We start from the raw sequence: 18,131 nt of genomic DNA, 5'->3' as shown, positions 1-18,131 counted from the left end.
AAGATTATTGCATTTATACAGCGACATGCAATGTACACTGTACTGCTTGAACCATTCCAGACTTCTGCTGATTTTATTGTGTTAGACCACTGAGAGACCATACCACAGTTTAACAAGCATACCCCACTTAGACACAGTGCTTGTTATATACCCTTAAAGCCAAGAGCCAGGCAGGGTAACAACAAGTATCATCTTTTAAATTCTTTTGGTATGACACAGCCAGGGGATCGAACCACCGACCTCCACCTCCGTCAAACAGACGCACTGTCTACAACTATAAAGGCAGTCAGTTAGAATAGTAGACTAACTTAATGACGTAAGTGATAGCCATTAAACACTTTGGTGAACACACAAACACAGTTGATTCAATTTCACAATCAGCTGATCCTGGAAGCCAAGGGACACAACTCTGCATAGAGAATTGCAGTTGCTTAACCAAATATATAGTTTTGGTGGTTTGATTGTTGTTTAATGCCGCACTCAGCAATATTCCAGCTATGTGACGGCAGTCTGTAAATAATTAAGTCTGGATCAGACAACAAGTGATTAACATCATGAGCATCGATCCACGCAATTGGGATACGATGACATGCATCAAACCATATCAGAGAGTCTGACCACCTGATCCCGTTAGTCGCCCCTTACTACAAGCATAGTAGCGGCTTATGGCAAGCCTGGGCTGCTGTAGACCTATTCTACCCCGGATCTTCACGGGTGCCAAAATAGAAAGAGTGAAACCTTGTTTAACTGGACAGTAGTCAAGATGACTAATACCCCGTTCACATGCACAACATTTAGTGAGGGTAGCCACACCAGAATAGACTTCACAAATAGTAGCCATATAGGGAATCAAATCAGAGTCTCTCCTGCATGACAAGCAAACGCTTTATCACTTTGTATACCAGTAAACAATGAAGGGGAGGTTTCCAGACAGACAGGGTCAGGGATTAGCAAGGTTTCCCTGTATTAGTTGTTGTTTGTTAATGAGGAGATCTATTTCAACCATCAAATACATTCAGTCTGAGAAACAAAACTCACAGCAAGTTCAGAAGTTAATTTTTATTTTCACTAGTCCACAAATCATTTGCTTCAGAGTTGCCATCTTCCTCATGGCAAAAAAGAAATAGTCCACAGTCCACTTTGTGTGTGTGTGTGTGTGTGTGTGTGTGTGTGTGTGTGTGTGTGTGTGTGTGTGTGTGTGTGTGTGTGTGTGTGTGTGTGTGTGTGTGTCTGTCTGTCTGTCTGTTTGTACTTGTCCGGACTGCTGCTGATTTATAGTGCTAGCCCACTGAGATACGATGCTGTAGTTTAACATGAACACCCCACTCTGACACAGAATACTGACTCCGAGCCGAGCGCCAGATAGGGTAGCAACAAGTACCATTTTTTTAACGTCTTTTGGTATGACGTATGCCCTTCCGCTTTCCGGGCGGACGTTCTACCACAAGACCAGGGAGGCTGTCCACAGGGAACTGTCTCTAGTCCTTCCTAAACCTGCTGAATCGTGCTAAATTTGAACCCAGTCCCAGCTTGTACACCCAAGGGTCTGAACAGTTTCCTAATGCAGGGGAGGTAACTCTTTCAGTAGACACGGCATCATAACATTGCCACTGCTGTTAATATTTCCCAAAAATATGATACTTTTGAACACTTTTGTAAAAATCTTATAAAGATCAAACTTATCTTAAGATAGTTAAGAATGGTGTTTTCATAAAACGGCACAATTCTAGAGTTTGCATCCAGGAATCAGATGATCAGCATGTCCTTGACAGCAAGATGCCCGATCTCTGTGACTCCAATACCTAATCATATCACACATCAAATCACATGAACCATATCAAATCTCAGCCGACAGTGGCATAGTTTAGATGTATGTCCCATGCACCCAGTAACCCCATCCACTCGGACGATAAATTACATAAATCGATTTAATGCATGATTTGGCAGTGAGTCACCCTGCAGTAAATGTATTGATCTAATGCTCCTTTCAATCGACATGTACGAAACAAGTAGAACCTTAGATTAGAAAATAACATTTACGTATGCTCCATGCGGCTTTCAAAGAAAGTAATTTCCTCATTTAATCGAGCTAAAAAAACAAAACGTAACATACGGCTCAACATCACCGAGGTTGGTCGCCCTGATTAAATGGGAGTTTTCTCTCAAAATTAGGGTCAATCAGTTCATAGTTCTATTTATCACATTTTTGTTGATCCAGCTGAAACATGCTACTCAAGTTTTGATAGGGATATTAGTTCTAATCGTGAAACATCAAACTCCCTTTGGACAGAGAAGTGTAAATATTCTGCATTTTTTGGAGTCCATCTTCATGTTTTCTGAATAAACATGATAAAGGAAGAAGGATTTCATGTCCTGTTAATTCCAGAAAAACACATCTAAATTTTATCAAACAATATCATAATTTAGTTTCATTCTTAATTTACCATTTACTATTTGATGACAGGAAAATTTACATGAGCATTTCTGGAAAAAAATAGAATTTTAGTAAGAAATCATACTTGATGGAGAAAAAGTGAGTATATCATGTTTCTTAATGCTTTGAACAGGTAACATTTAGTTTTTGTTTATTTGTTTGTTTGTTGTTCAATGCCGCACTCAGCAATATTACAGATATGGCGGCAGTTTGTAAATAATCAAGTCTTGACCAAACAATCCAATGACTGACATCATGAGCATTGATCTATGCAATTAGGATACGCTGACATATAGCTGGAATATTGCATAGTGAATCGTTAAACAAGAAACAAACAAAACTTTTGATCCAGAAAAGGGAGACAACTCTGTACAGCATTATCAATTGGCCACCCTTCCCAGTCAGTGTTTCGAACAAACCCATTATTATTGAATGATAAAAATATTTTAACCACTTCCCAACAATAGTCAGCAGCAATATCTTGTGTGTTTAAATCTGCAGATATTCTGCCAGTATTCAAGCAAGTATGGATCTCTCCATCTCTCAATTGTTTTATGTAAGAAGCACCAGGGATCCAGCCATCTTAAGTGCGACTCCCACTGCTCGACACGTCGTAACAGCGTGCCGATTTCCATACATTGTACAACATGTTCGGTAGTTGTAACGAATATCGACTAATCGATTTACTACCACTCACACGATTCGATCTGCCGATTGAGTGTCGATCTCATGATTTCTCACGATAATTTGTTTCCATGGTATCAAAATGTCTGAAGCAGATGTGGCAGCTGCGCGATATTGTGTGAAGAAGATGGCAATGCAAAACAAAGAAAGAGAGAAGTTGTTGGACAAAAGACTGGATTCTCCGTCGCGACATGCAGTGAGTGAACAGCAATCTCTTTAAAGAATTAGAAATTGAGGATGAACAGTCGAGGCATAGTTTCTTCACAGCAGATGAAGCCATGTTTCCCGCTTGTGTGTAAACAAATATCACGTGAGATCAAAACGAAATTTGATTGGCTGCGCCACATCCAACTTGCCGACTAGCTATAACAGACCCTACGCACTCGCGACACAATCGCTGCGTTTTCGAACGGCTGATTTGTCCCTTTTGTCGAATTTGATTAATCACTCAGACGATACGACTAAGTCGAATTCGGCATATTGATTCGACGGGCCGACCCCTGTAAGTCTGCCTTTAGGAACCACAGCTCCATGGCAGAGTTGCCCCCCTTTGCCACCAAGTTCTCAAGCTCCTTCCGCAAGTGTGACACCTGTGTGTTATCCTCCAAGTATCATCGCTGCAACCAGTGTAGAAGCGACCATTACTAGAATCTGGAAAAATTCCCCTCTTACCCTAAATGTAGTGACATTTATAATGTCGAGTATGTCTTTGGGAGTGAGTGAGTGAGTGAGTATGGTTTTACGCCGCTTTTAGCAATATTCCAGCAATATCAGGTTGGGGGACAGCAGAAATGGGCTTCACACATTGTACCCATGTCTGGAATCGAATCCGGGGCTTCGGCGTGACGAACAAACGCTTTAACCACTAGGCTACCCGACCGCCCCTATGTCTTTGGGTATGCCACTCATGTGAATTGGGGGAAAAGGTTGACGACTGACTTAATATTTCCCAGATGAACTACGTTGTTTGGTTCATGATGTTAACAGAAAAGCACCCAACTTCCCCCTTGCCTTCTCATTAAACTAATGCATTACATTATAATTGAAATGAAACAGAAATTCAAATCGACAAACTTAGCAACTTAGCTGAAGGAAGGGAATTCAGCATCAAGACAGTCATCAATTGTTTGTCGTGAATGAGTGAGTGAGTTGGGTCTTACACCAATTTGAGAAATATTCCAGGAATATCATGGCGGGGGACACCCAAAATGGGATTCACACAATGCACCCATGTGGGGAATCAAACCTTGGTCTTTGGTGTGACGAGTGAAAGCTTTAACCATGAGGCTACCCCACCGCCACACTTGTTTGTAAACTAGTCGGTCACTTGATTGCAAGTTCCAAGTTTATACATGGTTTCGGAGGCAATGACTGGTGACACCATACTATAGTTAAGAGAGCTTTTTAAGATTATCATCCGACAAAAGAATGACTTAATATGGATTTTAAAGATTGTTATCCAACCCAAGAACGCAAGAACAAAAGAATTTTAAAACTGTTATCCAAAAGAAGAATGCCCAAACATATGGATTTTTTACAATTGCTATCCAACACAAGAATGCCCAAACATAAGGATTTTCATGATTGTTATACAACACAAGAATGCCCAAAACATAAGGATTTTTAAGGATGTTATACAACACAAGAACGCCCAAACATAAGGATTTTTAAGATTGTTATAAAACACAAGAATGCCCAAACATACAGATTTTTAAGACTGTTATCCAACACAAGAACGTTCAAACATACAGATTTTTAAGATTGTTATCCAACACAAGAACACCAAAACACAAGGATTTTTAAGATTGTTATACAACACAAGAACGTCCAAACATACAGATTTTTAAGATTGTTATACAACACAAGAATGCCCAAACATAAGGAATTTTAAGATTGTTATACAACACAAGAACGTCCAAACATACAGATTTTTAAGATTGTTATCCAACATAAGAACACCAAAACACAAGGATTTTTAAGATTGTTATACAACACAAGAACGTCCAAACATACAGATTTTTAAGATTGTTATCCAACATAAGAACACCAAAACACAAGGATTTTTAAGATTGTTATACAACACAAGAACGTCCAAACATACAGATTTTTAAGATTGTTATACAACACAAGAATGCCCAAACATACAGATTTTTAAGATTGTTATACAACACAAGAACGTTCAAACATACAGATTTTTAAGATTGTTATACAACACAAGAACGCCCAAACATAAGGATTTTTAAGATTGTTATACAACACAAGAACGCCCAAACATACAGATTTTTAAGATTGTTATACAACACAAGAACGTCCAACATACAGATTTTTAAGATTGTTATACAACACAAGAATGCCCAAAACATAAGGATTTTTAAGATTGTTATACAACACAAGAACGTCCAAACATACAGATTTTTTAGATTGTTATCCAACATAAGAACACCAAAACACAAGGATTTTTAAGATTGTTATACAACACAAGAATGTCCAAACATACAGATTTTTAAGATTGTTATACAACACAATGCCCAAACTTACAGATTTTTAAGATTGTTATACAACACAAGAACGTTCAAACATACAGATTTTTAAGATTGTTATACAACACAAGAACGCCCAAACATAAGGATTTTTAAGATTGTTATACAACACAAGAACGCCCAAACATACAGATTTTTAAGATTGTTATACAACACAAGAACGTCCAACATACAGATTTTTAAGATTGTTATACAACACAAGAACACCCAAACATAAGGATTTTTAAGATTGTTATACAACACAAGAACGTCCAAACATACAGATTTTTAAGATTGTTATACAACACAAGAACGTCCAAACATACAGATGTTTAAGATTGTTATACAACACAAGAATGCCCAAACATACAGATTTTTAAGATTGTTATATAACACAAGAATGTCCAAACATACAGATTTTTAAGATTGTTATACAACACAAGAACCTCCGGACAAGTATTTTTAAGATTGTTATCCAACACATGAACGCCCAAACACATGGATTTTAAAGGTTGTTCTAAAACATGGAACTACAGAACATCCTCCTTACACTCCAGACATTATCTATGTTGCAAGAGGTCATTTTATTACAGGCATGTACAGAAACACTGCTTCCTAATCCAGATTTCTAAGTTGAAAGATGAGTGCATCTTGCATGCACCATTGAGTTAGCCATGAAGCAGATCAATTAACACAATGTATGCCCAATTAACACTGTAACTGACACATGGTAGATGCTCCCAGGACTGATCCCAGCTTAGCAGTAACACATGTACTCCTTTGATGGCAAAATAATCCCATGTCACGCGGTGCAAGTACGCTGGTCTACGTGGAACTTCAACTGCTGTCTTTTCATGTTTTCTTTTTGACTGACAGATCGGAATCATTCTCATACAGTAATCTGTCCAGTAAATTAGGTGTAACACGGCTTTGAACAGGTATATCACAATGTGTCAGCTTACTATGGGAGGGCAGCAAAATGTGATGCAGATTGTAGACGTACTGAGAGCACGGCAAGATGCTGACAGACTGAGAATGTAATAAAGACATGAGGTGAGGTGAAATGGGGTTTAACGTGACGTTGTGTTCAAGATTATTACACTTATATACTGACGTGCAAGCATGTGTGTGTGTGTGTGTGTGTGTGTGTGTGTGTGTGTGTGTGTGTGTGTGTGTGTGTGTGTGTGTGTGTGTGTGTGTGTGTGTTGTGTGTGGCTGCTTGTACTCGTCCAGACTGATGCTGATTTATAGTGCTGGCTAACTGAGATACCATGCTGCGGTTTAACATGAATACTCCACTTAGACACAGTATACTGACTCAAAGCCGACCAGTCCTTGTTTTAACCCCTTAATGCCAGGCAGGGTAACAACAAGTACCATCTTTTACTGTCTTTTGGTATGACGCGGCCAGGGATCAAACCCCAGGCCTTCTGCTCTCCGGTCAGATGCTCTACCACTAAACAACGGAGGCGGTATGAAATAAAATCAGGTCATGAATTCAAATAAAAAAATGAGCAGACTCTGCAGACTATCTAAGGGAGGCAACTCTGTACACCACCATAGACAACAAGGATACCTGGGCCAAGGACTACTGTCAAAACCAATCTCAAGGTCACACCTTTCATTTATGGTTTAAAATAAAATCTCACCAATTAACTTAGGCTGGTTAAAACATAACTATATTAGTGTAGCTCGTTTTGGGGTATTCTATTTGGCATAACTTGTTTGGGTGAAGGATAAACTCTTAATATTGATTTATTAATATCATTTTGATAAAGTTTCAGCTCAATCATCATCATTTCTTTTAAATTGTAAATAAATAAAATATAATTTAATCTAACTACCAAGACTAAATCTGAAGCAAATTGTAGTGATCACTATCATTCCACACCATCAGCTCTCTGGGTCTTGTGTTTTTTGTTTAACACCAGACTCAGCAATATTCCAGCTATATAACGGCGGTCTGTAAATAATGGAGTCTGGACCAGACAATCCAGTGATTGATATCATGAGCATTGATCCACGCAATTGGGATGCGATGACATGGATCAAACAAATCAGTGAGCCAGACCACCCGATCCCATTAGTCGCCTTTTACAACAGGCATGGATAGCTGAAGACCTATTCTACCCCGGATCTTAATGGGTATTGGGTCTTGTAGTAGCATAGAACACAATTCTTATTCTTAAATCACTGAGTTTATAGGTTTTTGCCATTTTTCCAGAAAAGAAACACAATATTCAATTCTGAGTCCAGTCATGATGCTACACATCCTCCTATATGTTCAGACTCATCCCCGTCACTTTGGAGAAGAAGTCTCATGTTTATTGTCAGCAACAGAAAATTTGCCCCATAAAAACAAATGGTAAAGTACATACTATACTGCTAAAAATATGTTAAGGACCATCTGATTCTTTCATTCTCCTATACTTAATCTGTCATGGCATGGTAGATTAACTATAGTATTATGAGTGAGTGAGTATGATTTTACGCCGCTTTTAGCAATATTCCAGCAATATCACGGCAGGGGACACCAGAAATGGGCTTCACACATTGTACCCATGTCGGGAATCGAACCCGGGTCTTCAGTGTGACGAGCGAACGCTTTAACCACTCGGCTACCTGACCACCCTATAGTATTATGAAAGAATCAGATGGTCCTTAACATTTTTTGAGTAGAATATATGCATATTTTGCTAAATGTGTTCATTATCAGAATGTCTACATCTTTCAAACCTGAAGGCGAATGCAGTCTCAATATAAATTTTCAGTCTTACTTGTCATAGATGTATTGCTCCATCTAGCCAACATGGGATCTATGTGAACAAGGGGAGACAATCCAGATAAAGACCTTCAGTGATCCAAGCTTGCCCTTAATTCTATTATTCCAAGAGCATTTTATGCCATCACTGCTTCACTCAATTCAAACTGACAGATTCAAAATCAGTCTGGCATAATCAGCTAGGTAATATTATCATATGATTTTTGTTATATGTTTTGAAACAGAGTTAGCAAAAATCCAGTCATATTGACCTAACCTGGCCTGTAAGCTATAAAGTCTTTGGCGGACAAACTAGTGGTTGATATCATGAGCAATCACCCACATGGTCATGGTACAATGACACGCATCTAAGTCATTAAGCCTAAAAAGCTGATAAAATTTAGTTGCCTCTTATGAAAAACAGTAGAGAGCGCTCAGGTCCCCATGGAATCAAATAACCAAAACATTCATTTTAACATAATGATTTCATCTAAATACAAGCAGTCTGGTACCTAATCCAATCTAATCTTAGATTCTTTAACATGTTTGGATTCGAGGGAGGAAAAGGTCCAGTCTATCATTTAAAATACTTGATTCTGACTGATCAAATCACAATAAGGTTTGATTGAAGCTACTGATTTCATAGCCTTATCATCACAAAAGCTGATATTTTTAGCAAAGTGCTTCTTACTCAATCATTGTTGGTCAGCATTCTAAAAAAATGACATAAAATCATAGGCTACAAAATGTAGATTTACATTTACAAAAGGTAAACAGTATGGATTATGGGTCAAAAATACGAGAATTTGGCCCTGGTGTATAAACATGTCACCAAAACGTGGTGATTGGAGTTTATGAGTTGACTGGTGTGACTACGAGTTCAGCGTATGTGGGTCAACCGGCAGGAAAAACATGCCTGACCCTGATTGCTGGGAGTGGGAGGTGACCATGGTGATGCTAGGTGTGTTCGTGTGAATTGTTTTTTAAAAAGCTGTTTCCACTTAGGATAGAAAGAAGAAAGAGAAATACATAGTGTGAGATAGTTTAAAAAACATAGATTTACATTTACTAAAAGTATACAGCATGGGTTGTGGGCCAAAAACGCAAGAGAATTTGGAAGAGGGTGTTTTCCTAGTTTCAGAGTGAGTGAGTATGGTTTTACGCCGCTTTTAGCAATATTCCAACAATATCACGGCGGGGGACACCAGAAATGGGCTTCACACATTGTACCCATGTTGGGAATCGAACCCGGGTCTTCGGCATGACGAGCTAACGCTTTAACCACTAGGCTACCTGACCGCCCCCTAGTTTCAGAGGAATCAGAGATCTTGAACATTGGCACTTTTCCATATCTGACACCTTTTGTGTCACAATGTTTGTTTGTTTGTTGTTTAAAGCCACACTCAGCAATAGTCCAGCTGTATAACGGCAGTCTATAAATAATCAAGTCTGGACCAGACAATCCAGTGATTACCATCATGAACTGGAATATGATGACATGTATCAACCAAGTCAGGGAGCCTGACCACTCGATCTTGTTAGTCGCCACTTACAAAGCACAGTCGCCTTTTACAGCAAGCATGGGTTTCTGAAGACCTATTCTACCCTGGATCTTCACGGATCTTGTGTCACAATGAGTGATGTGCCATTGATAATAGTGACACATGGTGTTGAACTAACAAAACATTGCAAGGTTTGCTTAAACTTGTTGGGGGCACCCCCTTCACATCAGCTTGTGAAGAAGGTGTGCTATATACTCTCGATGCCTGTAATATATGTGAGAAGTTAGTGAGTGAGTTGGGTTTAACGCAGCTTCGAACCGTGTTCAGTTATCATGGCTATATCGCGGCATGTGAGCTTGATGTGGGAGGAAAGCCCAAAGCAGGTCTTAGACCGTTACCACTTCAGTGAAATCCACAAGCATGGGTATGGTGCTGACAAACCTAGAATTTAGTAGAAACGTAATCGGGGCGAACTGGGATTCGAACCCATCATCATTCGTTTCTGGCATGCCCAAGGAACGAAACTCTACACAAGGAATTTTGGTGCCTTAGTCGACTGGGCCACCTGTGCCCCGAATATATGCAAATAAAGTACATTGATGTATAAAATATTGTTTGAACAAATACAGTTCCAAACATTGTTTCAAAGCTATTATCCTTGTTTCCCCAATTCACTGATTTTGAGATCATGTACTGTGGTTGTTAACCTTCCAGCACCAAACAGGCAGCTTGGGTTATATATTCCCCATGGAGCTGAGAATGATTCTTGAGTGCACACTGATCCAGTGACTGGGGTAATAATAGCACTTTGAGTATGAGTGAGTGAGTATGCCGCTTTTAGCAATAATCCAGCAATATCACGGCAGGGGACACCAGAAATGGGCTTCACACATTGTACCCATGTCAGGAATCAAACCAGGGTCTTCGGCGTGACGAGCAAATGCTTTAACCACTAGGCTACCCGATCGCCCCCACTTTGAGTGTGCCCCTGAGTGGTGTGGAAATATGCACAATATAAATGGCGAATTAGCATTATTGAGGTTTCAAATGTTCAGTTCAGTTATCTCCTGTTTATCTCTATATTCAACCTGATAAACATCACTTCACAACTTCTAGAAGGGAGATTATTTACAACTGGCAAAACAAATCTGCTATTTGATGCACTGCAAATATGTGTATGCTAAATGATGGCAGTCTGTAAATAATCTAGTTTGGATCAGACAATCCAATGATTGACATCATGAGCATCGATCAACACAGTTGGGATACAATGACAAACATCAACAATCCTGACCACTCAATCACGTTAGTCTCCTCTTACAACAAGCATTGCTTGCTGAAGGCCAATTCTAACCTGGATCTTCACAGGTTGCAAATGTGTACTGCAGTTGTGACTGAACATTTTGTTTTCACAAACTGACTGAAATATCAAAAATCTTCCACTGGTGAGATGGGCCAAAGGCTCTTCAATAGCATTGCTTATTACTATCCAACAGTAAGTGTTACGAGCTTTTAAAAACAGTCCATGGATTTATCTAGGCTTTCAAACTCAGTGCCCTTGGCGGGAAAATCGGAAAAATATTGTTCAAAATTGGATATTTTAATGTTCTTATTTTTGTAAATTCTGAGGAAATGGGGAGTTTTTAAATTCAATTTGGGAATTTTGACTGACATTTACTGAATACTTGGGGATGAATATCAGCCTCTGAGCAGGTCTTGGTAAATTCCTGCAGTCCCAACAAAAGTATGACTGTAAATAGTAATTATATTTGCGAACTAACCATTAAGATCTGTTCAATCAAAATTCAATCAAAAACCTCATGAAATAACTTTTATGGTTTCAAGCTGCTTATAGTAATATTCCAGCAATATCATGGCAGGGCATAAAATGTGAATAAAGATTTATTTATTTTTTAAATAAAAAAAGATCATGGCAGGGAACACTAGAAATGCACTGGCATAACCATTGGTTGGGAGTGACTCCCAGACACCTGGGTTTGTGGCTCACCTCTACAGCTGGCTTGCTCTCAAACAGCTTATTCAGGCTCTGTACCAACTCCTCATTCTGCCTGATGGTCGATGCAAAACTCCGGACTTCCTCTTTTGACAGGCCCTACAACATTGTCAATACCGCTTGTCAGTGCTGAGGTCATACAGGAAAATGACATAGAAGCACCATACAGCAGTGTCATACAGAAGAAACATTCCATAGTAGCGTCATACAGAAGCATTCTATAGAAACGTCATACAGAAGCATTCCATAGTAGTGTCATACAAAAGCATTCTATAGTAGTGTCATACAGAAGCATTCTATAGTAGCGTCATACAGAAGCATTCTATAGTAGTGTCATACAGAAGCATTCTATAGTAGCGTCATACAGAAGCATTCTATAGTAGTGTCATACAGAAGCATTCTATAGTAGTGTCATACAGAAGCATCCTATAGTAGTGTCATACAAAAGCATTCTATAGTAGTGTCATACAGAAGCATTCTATAGTAGTGTCATACAGAAGCATTCTATAGTAGTGTCATACAGAAGCATTCTATAGTAGTGTCATTCAAAAGCATTCTATAGTAGCGTCATACAGAAGCATTCTATAGTAGTGTCATACAAAAGCATTCTATAGTAGTGTCATACAGAAGCATTCTATAGTAGTGTCGTACAAAAGCATTCTATAGTAGTGTCATACAGAAGCATTCTATAGTAGTGTCATACAGAAGCATTCTATAATAGGGTCATACAAAAGCATTCTATAGTAGTGTCATACAGAAGCATTCTATAGTAGCGTCATACAAAAGCATTCTATAGTAGCGTCATACAGAAGCATTCTATAGTAGCATCATACAGAAGCATTCTATAGTAGTGTCATACAGAAGCATCCTATAGTAGTGTCATACAAAAGCATTCTATAGTAGCATCATACAGAAGCATTCTATAGTAGTGTCATACAAAAGCATTCTATAGTAGTGTCATACAAAAGCATCCTATAGTAGTGTCATACAGAAGGATTCTATAGTAGTGTCATACAAAAGCATTCTATAGTAGCATCATACAGAAGCATTCCATAGTAGTGTCATACAAAAGCATTCTATAGTAGCGTCATACAGAAGCATTCTATAGTAGTGTCATACAGAAGCATTCTATAGTAGTGTCATACAGAAGCATTCTATAGTAGTGTCATACAAAAGCATTCTATAGTAGTGTCATACAAAAGCATTCTATAGTAGTGTCGTACAGAAACATTCTATAGTAGTGTCATACAGAAGCATTCTATAGTAGCGTCATACAAAAGCATCCTATAGTAGTGTCATACAAAAGCATTCTATAGTAGCGTCATACAGAAGCATTCTATAGTAGTGTCATACAGAAGCATTCTATAGTAGTGTCATACAGAAGCATTCTATAGTAGTGTCATACAAAAGCATCCTTTAGTAGCGTCATACAAAAGCATTCTATAGTAGTGTCATACAGAAGCATTCTATAGTAGTGTCATACAAAAGCATTCTATAGTAGCGTCATACAAAAGCATTCTATAGTAGTGTCATACAGAAGCATTCTATAGTAGTGTCATACAAAAGCATTCTATAGTAGTGTCATACAGAAGCATTCTATAGTAGTGTCATACAGAAGCATTCTATAGTAGTGTCATACAGAAGCATTCTATAGTAGTGTCATACAGAAGCATTCTATAGTAGTGTCATACAGAAGCATTCTATAGTAGTGTCATACAGAAGCATTCTATAGTAGTGTCATACAAAAGCATTCTATAGTAGCGTCATACAAAAGCATTCTATAGTAGTGTCATACAAAAGCATTCTATAGTAGTGTCATACAAAAGCATTCTATAGTAGCATCATACAGAAGCATTCTATAGTAGTGTCATACAAAAGCATTCTATAGTAGTGTCATACAAAAGCATCCTATAGTAGTGTCATACAGAAGGATTCTATAGTAGTGTCATACAAAAGCATTCTATAGTAGCATCATACAGAAGCATTCTATAGTAGTGTCATACAAAAGCATTCTATAGTAGTGTCATACAAAAGCATCCTATAGTAGTGTCATACAGAAGGATTCTATAGTAGTGTCATACAAAAGCATTCTATAGTAGCATCATACAAAGCATTCCATAGTAGTGTCATACAAAAGCATTCTATAGTAGTGTCATACAGAAGCATTCTATAGTAGCATCATACAGAAGCATTCTATAGTAGTGTCATACAGAAGCATTCTATAGTAGTGTCATACAAAAGCATTCTATAGTAGTGTCATACAAAAGCATTCTATAGTAGTGTCGTACAGAAACATTCTATAGTAGTGTCATACAGAAGCATTCTATAGTAGCGTCATACAAAAGCATCCTATAGTAGTGTCATACAAAAGCATTCTATAGTAGCGTCATACAGAAGCATTCTATAGTAGTGTCATACAGAAGCATTCTATAGTAGTGTCATACAGAAGCATTCTATAGTAGTGTCATACAGAAGCATTCTATAGTAGTGTCATACAAAAGCATCCTTTAGTAGCGTCATACAAAAGCATTCTATAGTAGCGTCATACAGAAGCATTCTATAGTAGTGTCATACAAAAGCATTCTATAGTAGCGTCATACAAAAGCATTCTATAGTAGTGTCATACAGAAGCATTCTATAGTAGTGTCATACAAAAGCATTCTATAGTAGTGTCATACAGAAGCATTCTATAGTAGTGTCATACAGAAGCATTCTATAGTAGTGTCATACAGAAGCATTCTATAGTAGTGTCATACAGAAGCATTCTATAGTAGTGTCATACAGAAGCATTCTATAGTAGTGTCATACAGAAGCATTCTATAGTAGTGTCATACAAAAGCATTCTATAGTAGCGTCATACAAAAGCATTCTATAGTAGTGTCATACAAAAGCATTCTATAGTAGTGTCATACAAAAGCATTCTATAGTAGTGTCATACAGAAGCATTCTATAGTAGTGTCATACAGAAGCATTCTATAGTAGTGTCATACAGAAGCATTCTATAGTAGTGTCATACAGAAGCATTCTATAGTAGTGTCATACAGAAGCATTCTATAGTAGCATCATACAAAAGCATTCTACAGTAGTGTCATACAGAAGCATTCTATAGTAGTGTCGTACAAAAGCATTCTATAGTAGTGTCATACAAAAGCATTCTATAGTAGTGTCATACAGAAGCATTCTATAGTAGTGTCATACAAAAGCATTCTATAGTAGCGTCATACAAAAGCATTCTATAGTAGTGTCATACAGAAGCATTCTATAGTAGTGTCATACAAAAGCATTCTATAGTAGCGTCATACAGAAGCATTCTATAGTAGTGTCATACAGAAGCATTCTATAGTAGTGTCATACAGAAGCATTCTATAGTAGTGTCATACAGAAGCATTCTATAGTAGTGTCATACAAAAGCATTCTATAGTAGTGTCATACAAAAGCATTCTATAGTAGTGTCATACAGAAGCATTCTATAGTAGTGTCATACAAAAGCATTCTATAGTAGCATCATACAGAAGCATTCCATAGTAGTGTCATACAAAAGCATTCTATAGTAGTGTCATACAAAAGCATTCTATAGTAGCATCATACAGAAGCATTCTATAGTAGTGTCATACAGAAGCATTCTATAGTAGTGTCATACAGAAGCATCCTATGGTAGTGTCATACAAAGCATTCTATAGTAGTGTCATACAGAAGCATTCTATAGTAGTGTCATACAGAAGCATTCTATAGTAGCATCATACAGAAGCATTCTATAGTAGTGTCATACAGAAGCATTCTATAGTAGTGTCATACAGAAGCATCCTATAGTAGTGTCATACAAAAGCATTCTATAGTAGTGTCATACAGAAGCATTCTATAGTAGTGTCATACAAAAGCATTCTATAGTAGTGTCATACAAAAGCATCCTATAGTAGTTTCATACAAAAGCATTCTATAGTAGTGTCATACAGAAGCATTCTATAGTAGTGTCATACAAAAGCATTCTATAGTAGCGTCATACAGAAGCATTCTATAGTAGTGTCATACAAAAGCATTTTATAGTAGTGTCATACAAAAGCGGTAGTGTTACACATAACTGAAATACTAAAGTGTCACATATAAAGGTGTAGGGCACATATCAAGATACACAGAGCATCTACACAGGCGTTCATCTTTGAATGTAGGCCACATTTAAGTAAAAAAAGCTTTCGTATTTTGCTTTTGAATTTGTTTAATTTTTTTGTTTAATGCCACACTCAGGAATATTCCAGTTCTATGATTCCTGTTAGTCGCCTCTTACTATAAGCATAGTTGCCTCTCTACGACAAGCATGGGTTGCTGAAGAACTGGATCTTCTCAGGTCTAAAGCTCTCCTTATATGGTTGCAATGAGAAAGATGATCTGAACCAACATGACCAGGACTAGCCCTGACATCATTTGGTCAGAAAACTGAGTTGTTAAAAAACATAATACAAGTTTAATCACTTTATATAAAAAATCTATGAAGTGTTCTTTGGTTGAAGGATTAAACATTAAAATCACAACCTCCTTAATCGCCCGCTTAATCAATTACCAACATAATGCTTAAAACAAACATAAATACAATAAACAACGTTTATAACAAACACCCTTATGGATATGGTGGATATTACGAACTTAATTTTTGGTCCTGGACATGTGCTGTTGTGATGTGATGTTGTATATATGCTTAAAACAACTACAGTTATAACAAACTTAACTGAGTGGACGTTATAACAGTAGTTTACTGTATTGCCATTTACATCATTCAAAGTTGCATTTGTTTTTCTGAGAAGATCTTCACCTGAATCAGTTGATACAGTAATACACTTGACAATGTTATGGGGATAAACCTTAACATTGATGACACAAGGTCCTATAGTGCTCTCTCAAACAGATAATGAAAAAGGGAGTAAATTATGTAATAGAATGATGTTCAAACAAATGATCTTTACTTTAAAAAAATATATATATATATATTATGAGTGCTTCATTCAATATTTATCTGATAAGACATTTCCAATATATACGAGCTGCAAAAATCGATTTCATAAATTGAAAACATCACCTTGTGTTGGCTACAGATAAGTAAGAAGCATTTGTATTTTGGCTGTTACATGTGCCCTGTTGGAAATAAAAATATGTGTAGCAACTCGACATTGATTAAATCAGAATTCCCCTAGTTTTAAGTGCACAGATGTATGGACTGATGGGAACCTGTCACAAGCTAACATGGATAATGTCAACATGAACTATTACTTGAGCTAAATCCTTCCCTCATCTACTTCAATAAGTGCCATTGAGTGTATCTTATACAGTGTATGTACAATTGTAAATCAGTATACCTTGTATTCTGAGAGCCAGTCCTTGACCACTCTATCCAACATTCTATTAGTGAGCTGTAAACTTCATAACCCTCAACCGTCAGTCTTCTGAAATAACAAATCTTAATACAATACACATTATGACACATCTACTTTGAATATGCTTATTTGGCAGTATCTGGTTTTCCAATAAGAAAAATACAAAGGCTTAAAGCCTTAATGAATTGATTATGTAATTTCATGCCCAGAAAATCCACTTCAAAAGCACCTCCTTACATAATACATATTTCATTACAATACATGAATCACGAGGCCACTAATTCAGCATTAATACTATTTTTTAAATTCTTTTACCAGGTAGGTGAACATGTAATAATCATAACATGAACAAAAAAAATAAGAGAACGAAAATTTGTTCTTGTCATTGCTCTTGATGTCACATGTTTTCCTTTGCAAATAAACACGACAGTGAAACTGAAAGAAAAAACATGTCGTATTGATTGAAACCACCGGCTGCACATGACTGACAATATCTCCACAAGTTCCCACCTGGTCCTTACCTGCATTAAGTATGAATAGGTATATCTTCATTCACTACAATCGAGAAATACTGTAATATTTCAACATACTTAAAAATGATCATAAATTGAACATAATTCGTAGATTTTGGACCCACCACCTGTCAAACTCGAATTTCGATAGATTGCGTATCAACTAACATTCCAAGACACTATCACAGGTATGCAACACACAAGTAGTCATTGTCTGATGTGAACAGAAAAGCTTTCCTTTCTATCTGATTATGACATAAATTACCGGTACCAAATGTTTGTGTTTACAGTTGTTTTCGTTTCGGATACACCTATCTGACCGCTATCGACTGTCCTTGTGCC

At 37.4% G+C, this 18,131-nt stretch overlaps 1 protein-coding gene across 1 annotated transcript in view; it reads right to left on the bottom strand.

Annotated features, from left to right (window-relative positions):
* Positions 1 to 18,131, bottom strand: part of LOC124110986 (protein FAM126B-like) — a 256,707-nt gene extending 238,576 nt beyond the window's left edge. The window contains exons 1-3 of the mRNA XM_046470512.2: positions 18,061 to 18,131; positions 17,260 to 17,346; positions 11,909 to 12,013 (exon numbers count right to left, since the gene is read on the bottom strand). Coding sequence (XP_046326468.2) covers positions 11,909 to 12,013; positions 17,260 to 17,301 — 147 coding nt within the window. The 5' untranslated portion in view covers positions 17,302 to 17,346; positions 18,061 to 18,131. The remainder of the gene's footprint in view (positions 1 to 11,908; positions 12,014 to 17,259; positions 17,347 to 18,060) is intronic.

The sequence above is a fragment of the Haliotis rufescens genome, unplaced genomic scaffold (genome assembly GCF_023055435.1).
Source record: "Haliotis rufescens isolate VD_foot unplaced genomic scaffold, xgHalRufe1.0.p SCAF_4, whole genome shotgun sequence".
Lineage (NCBI taxonomy): Eukaryota > Metazoa > Mollusca > Gastropoda > Lepetellida > Haliotidae > Haliotis > Haliotis rufescens.
This window is presented reverse-complemented; position numbering and strand designations above follow the sequence as displayed.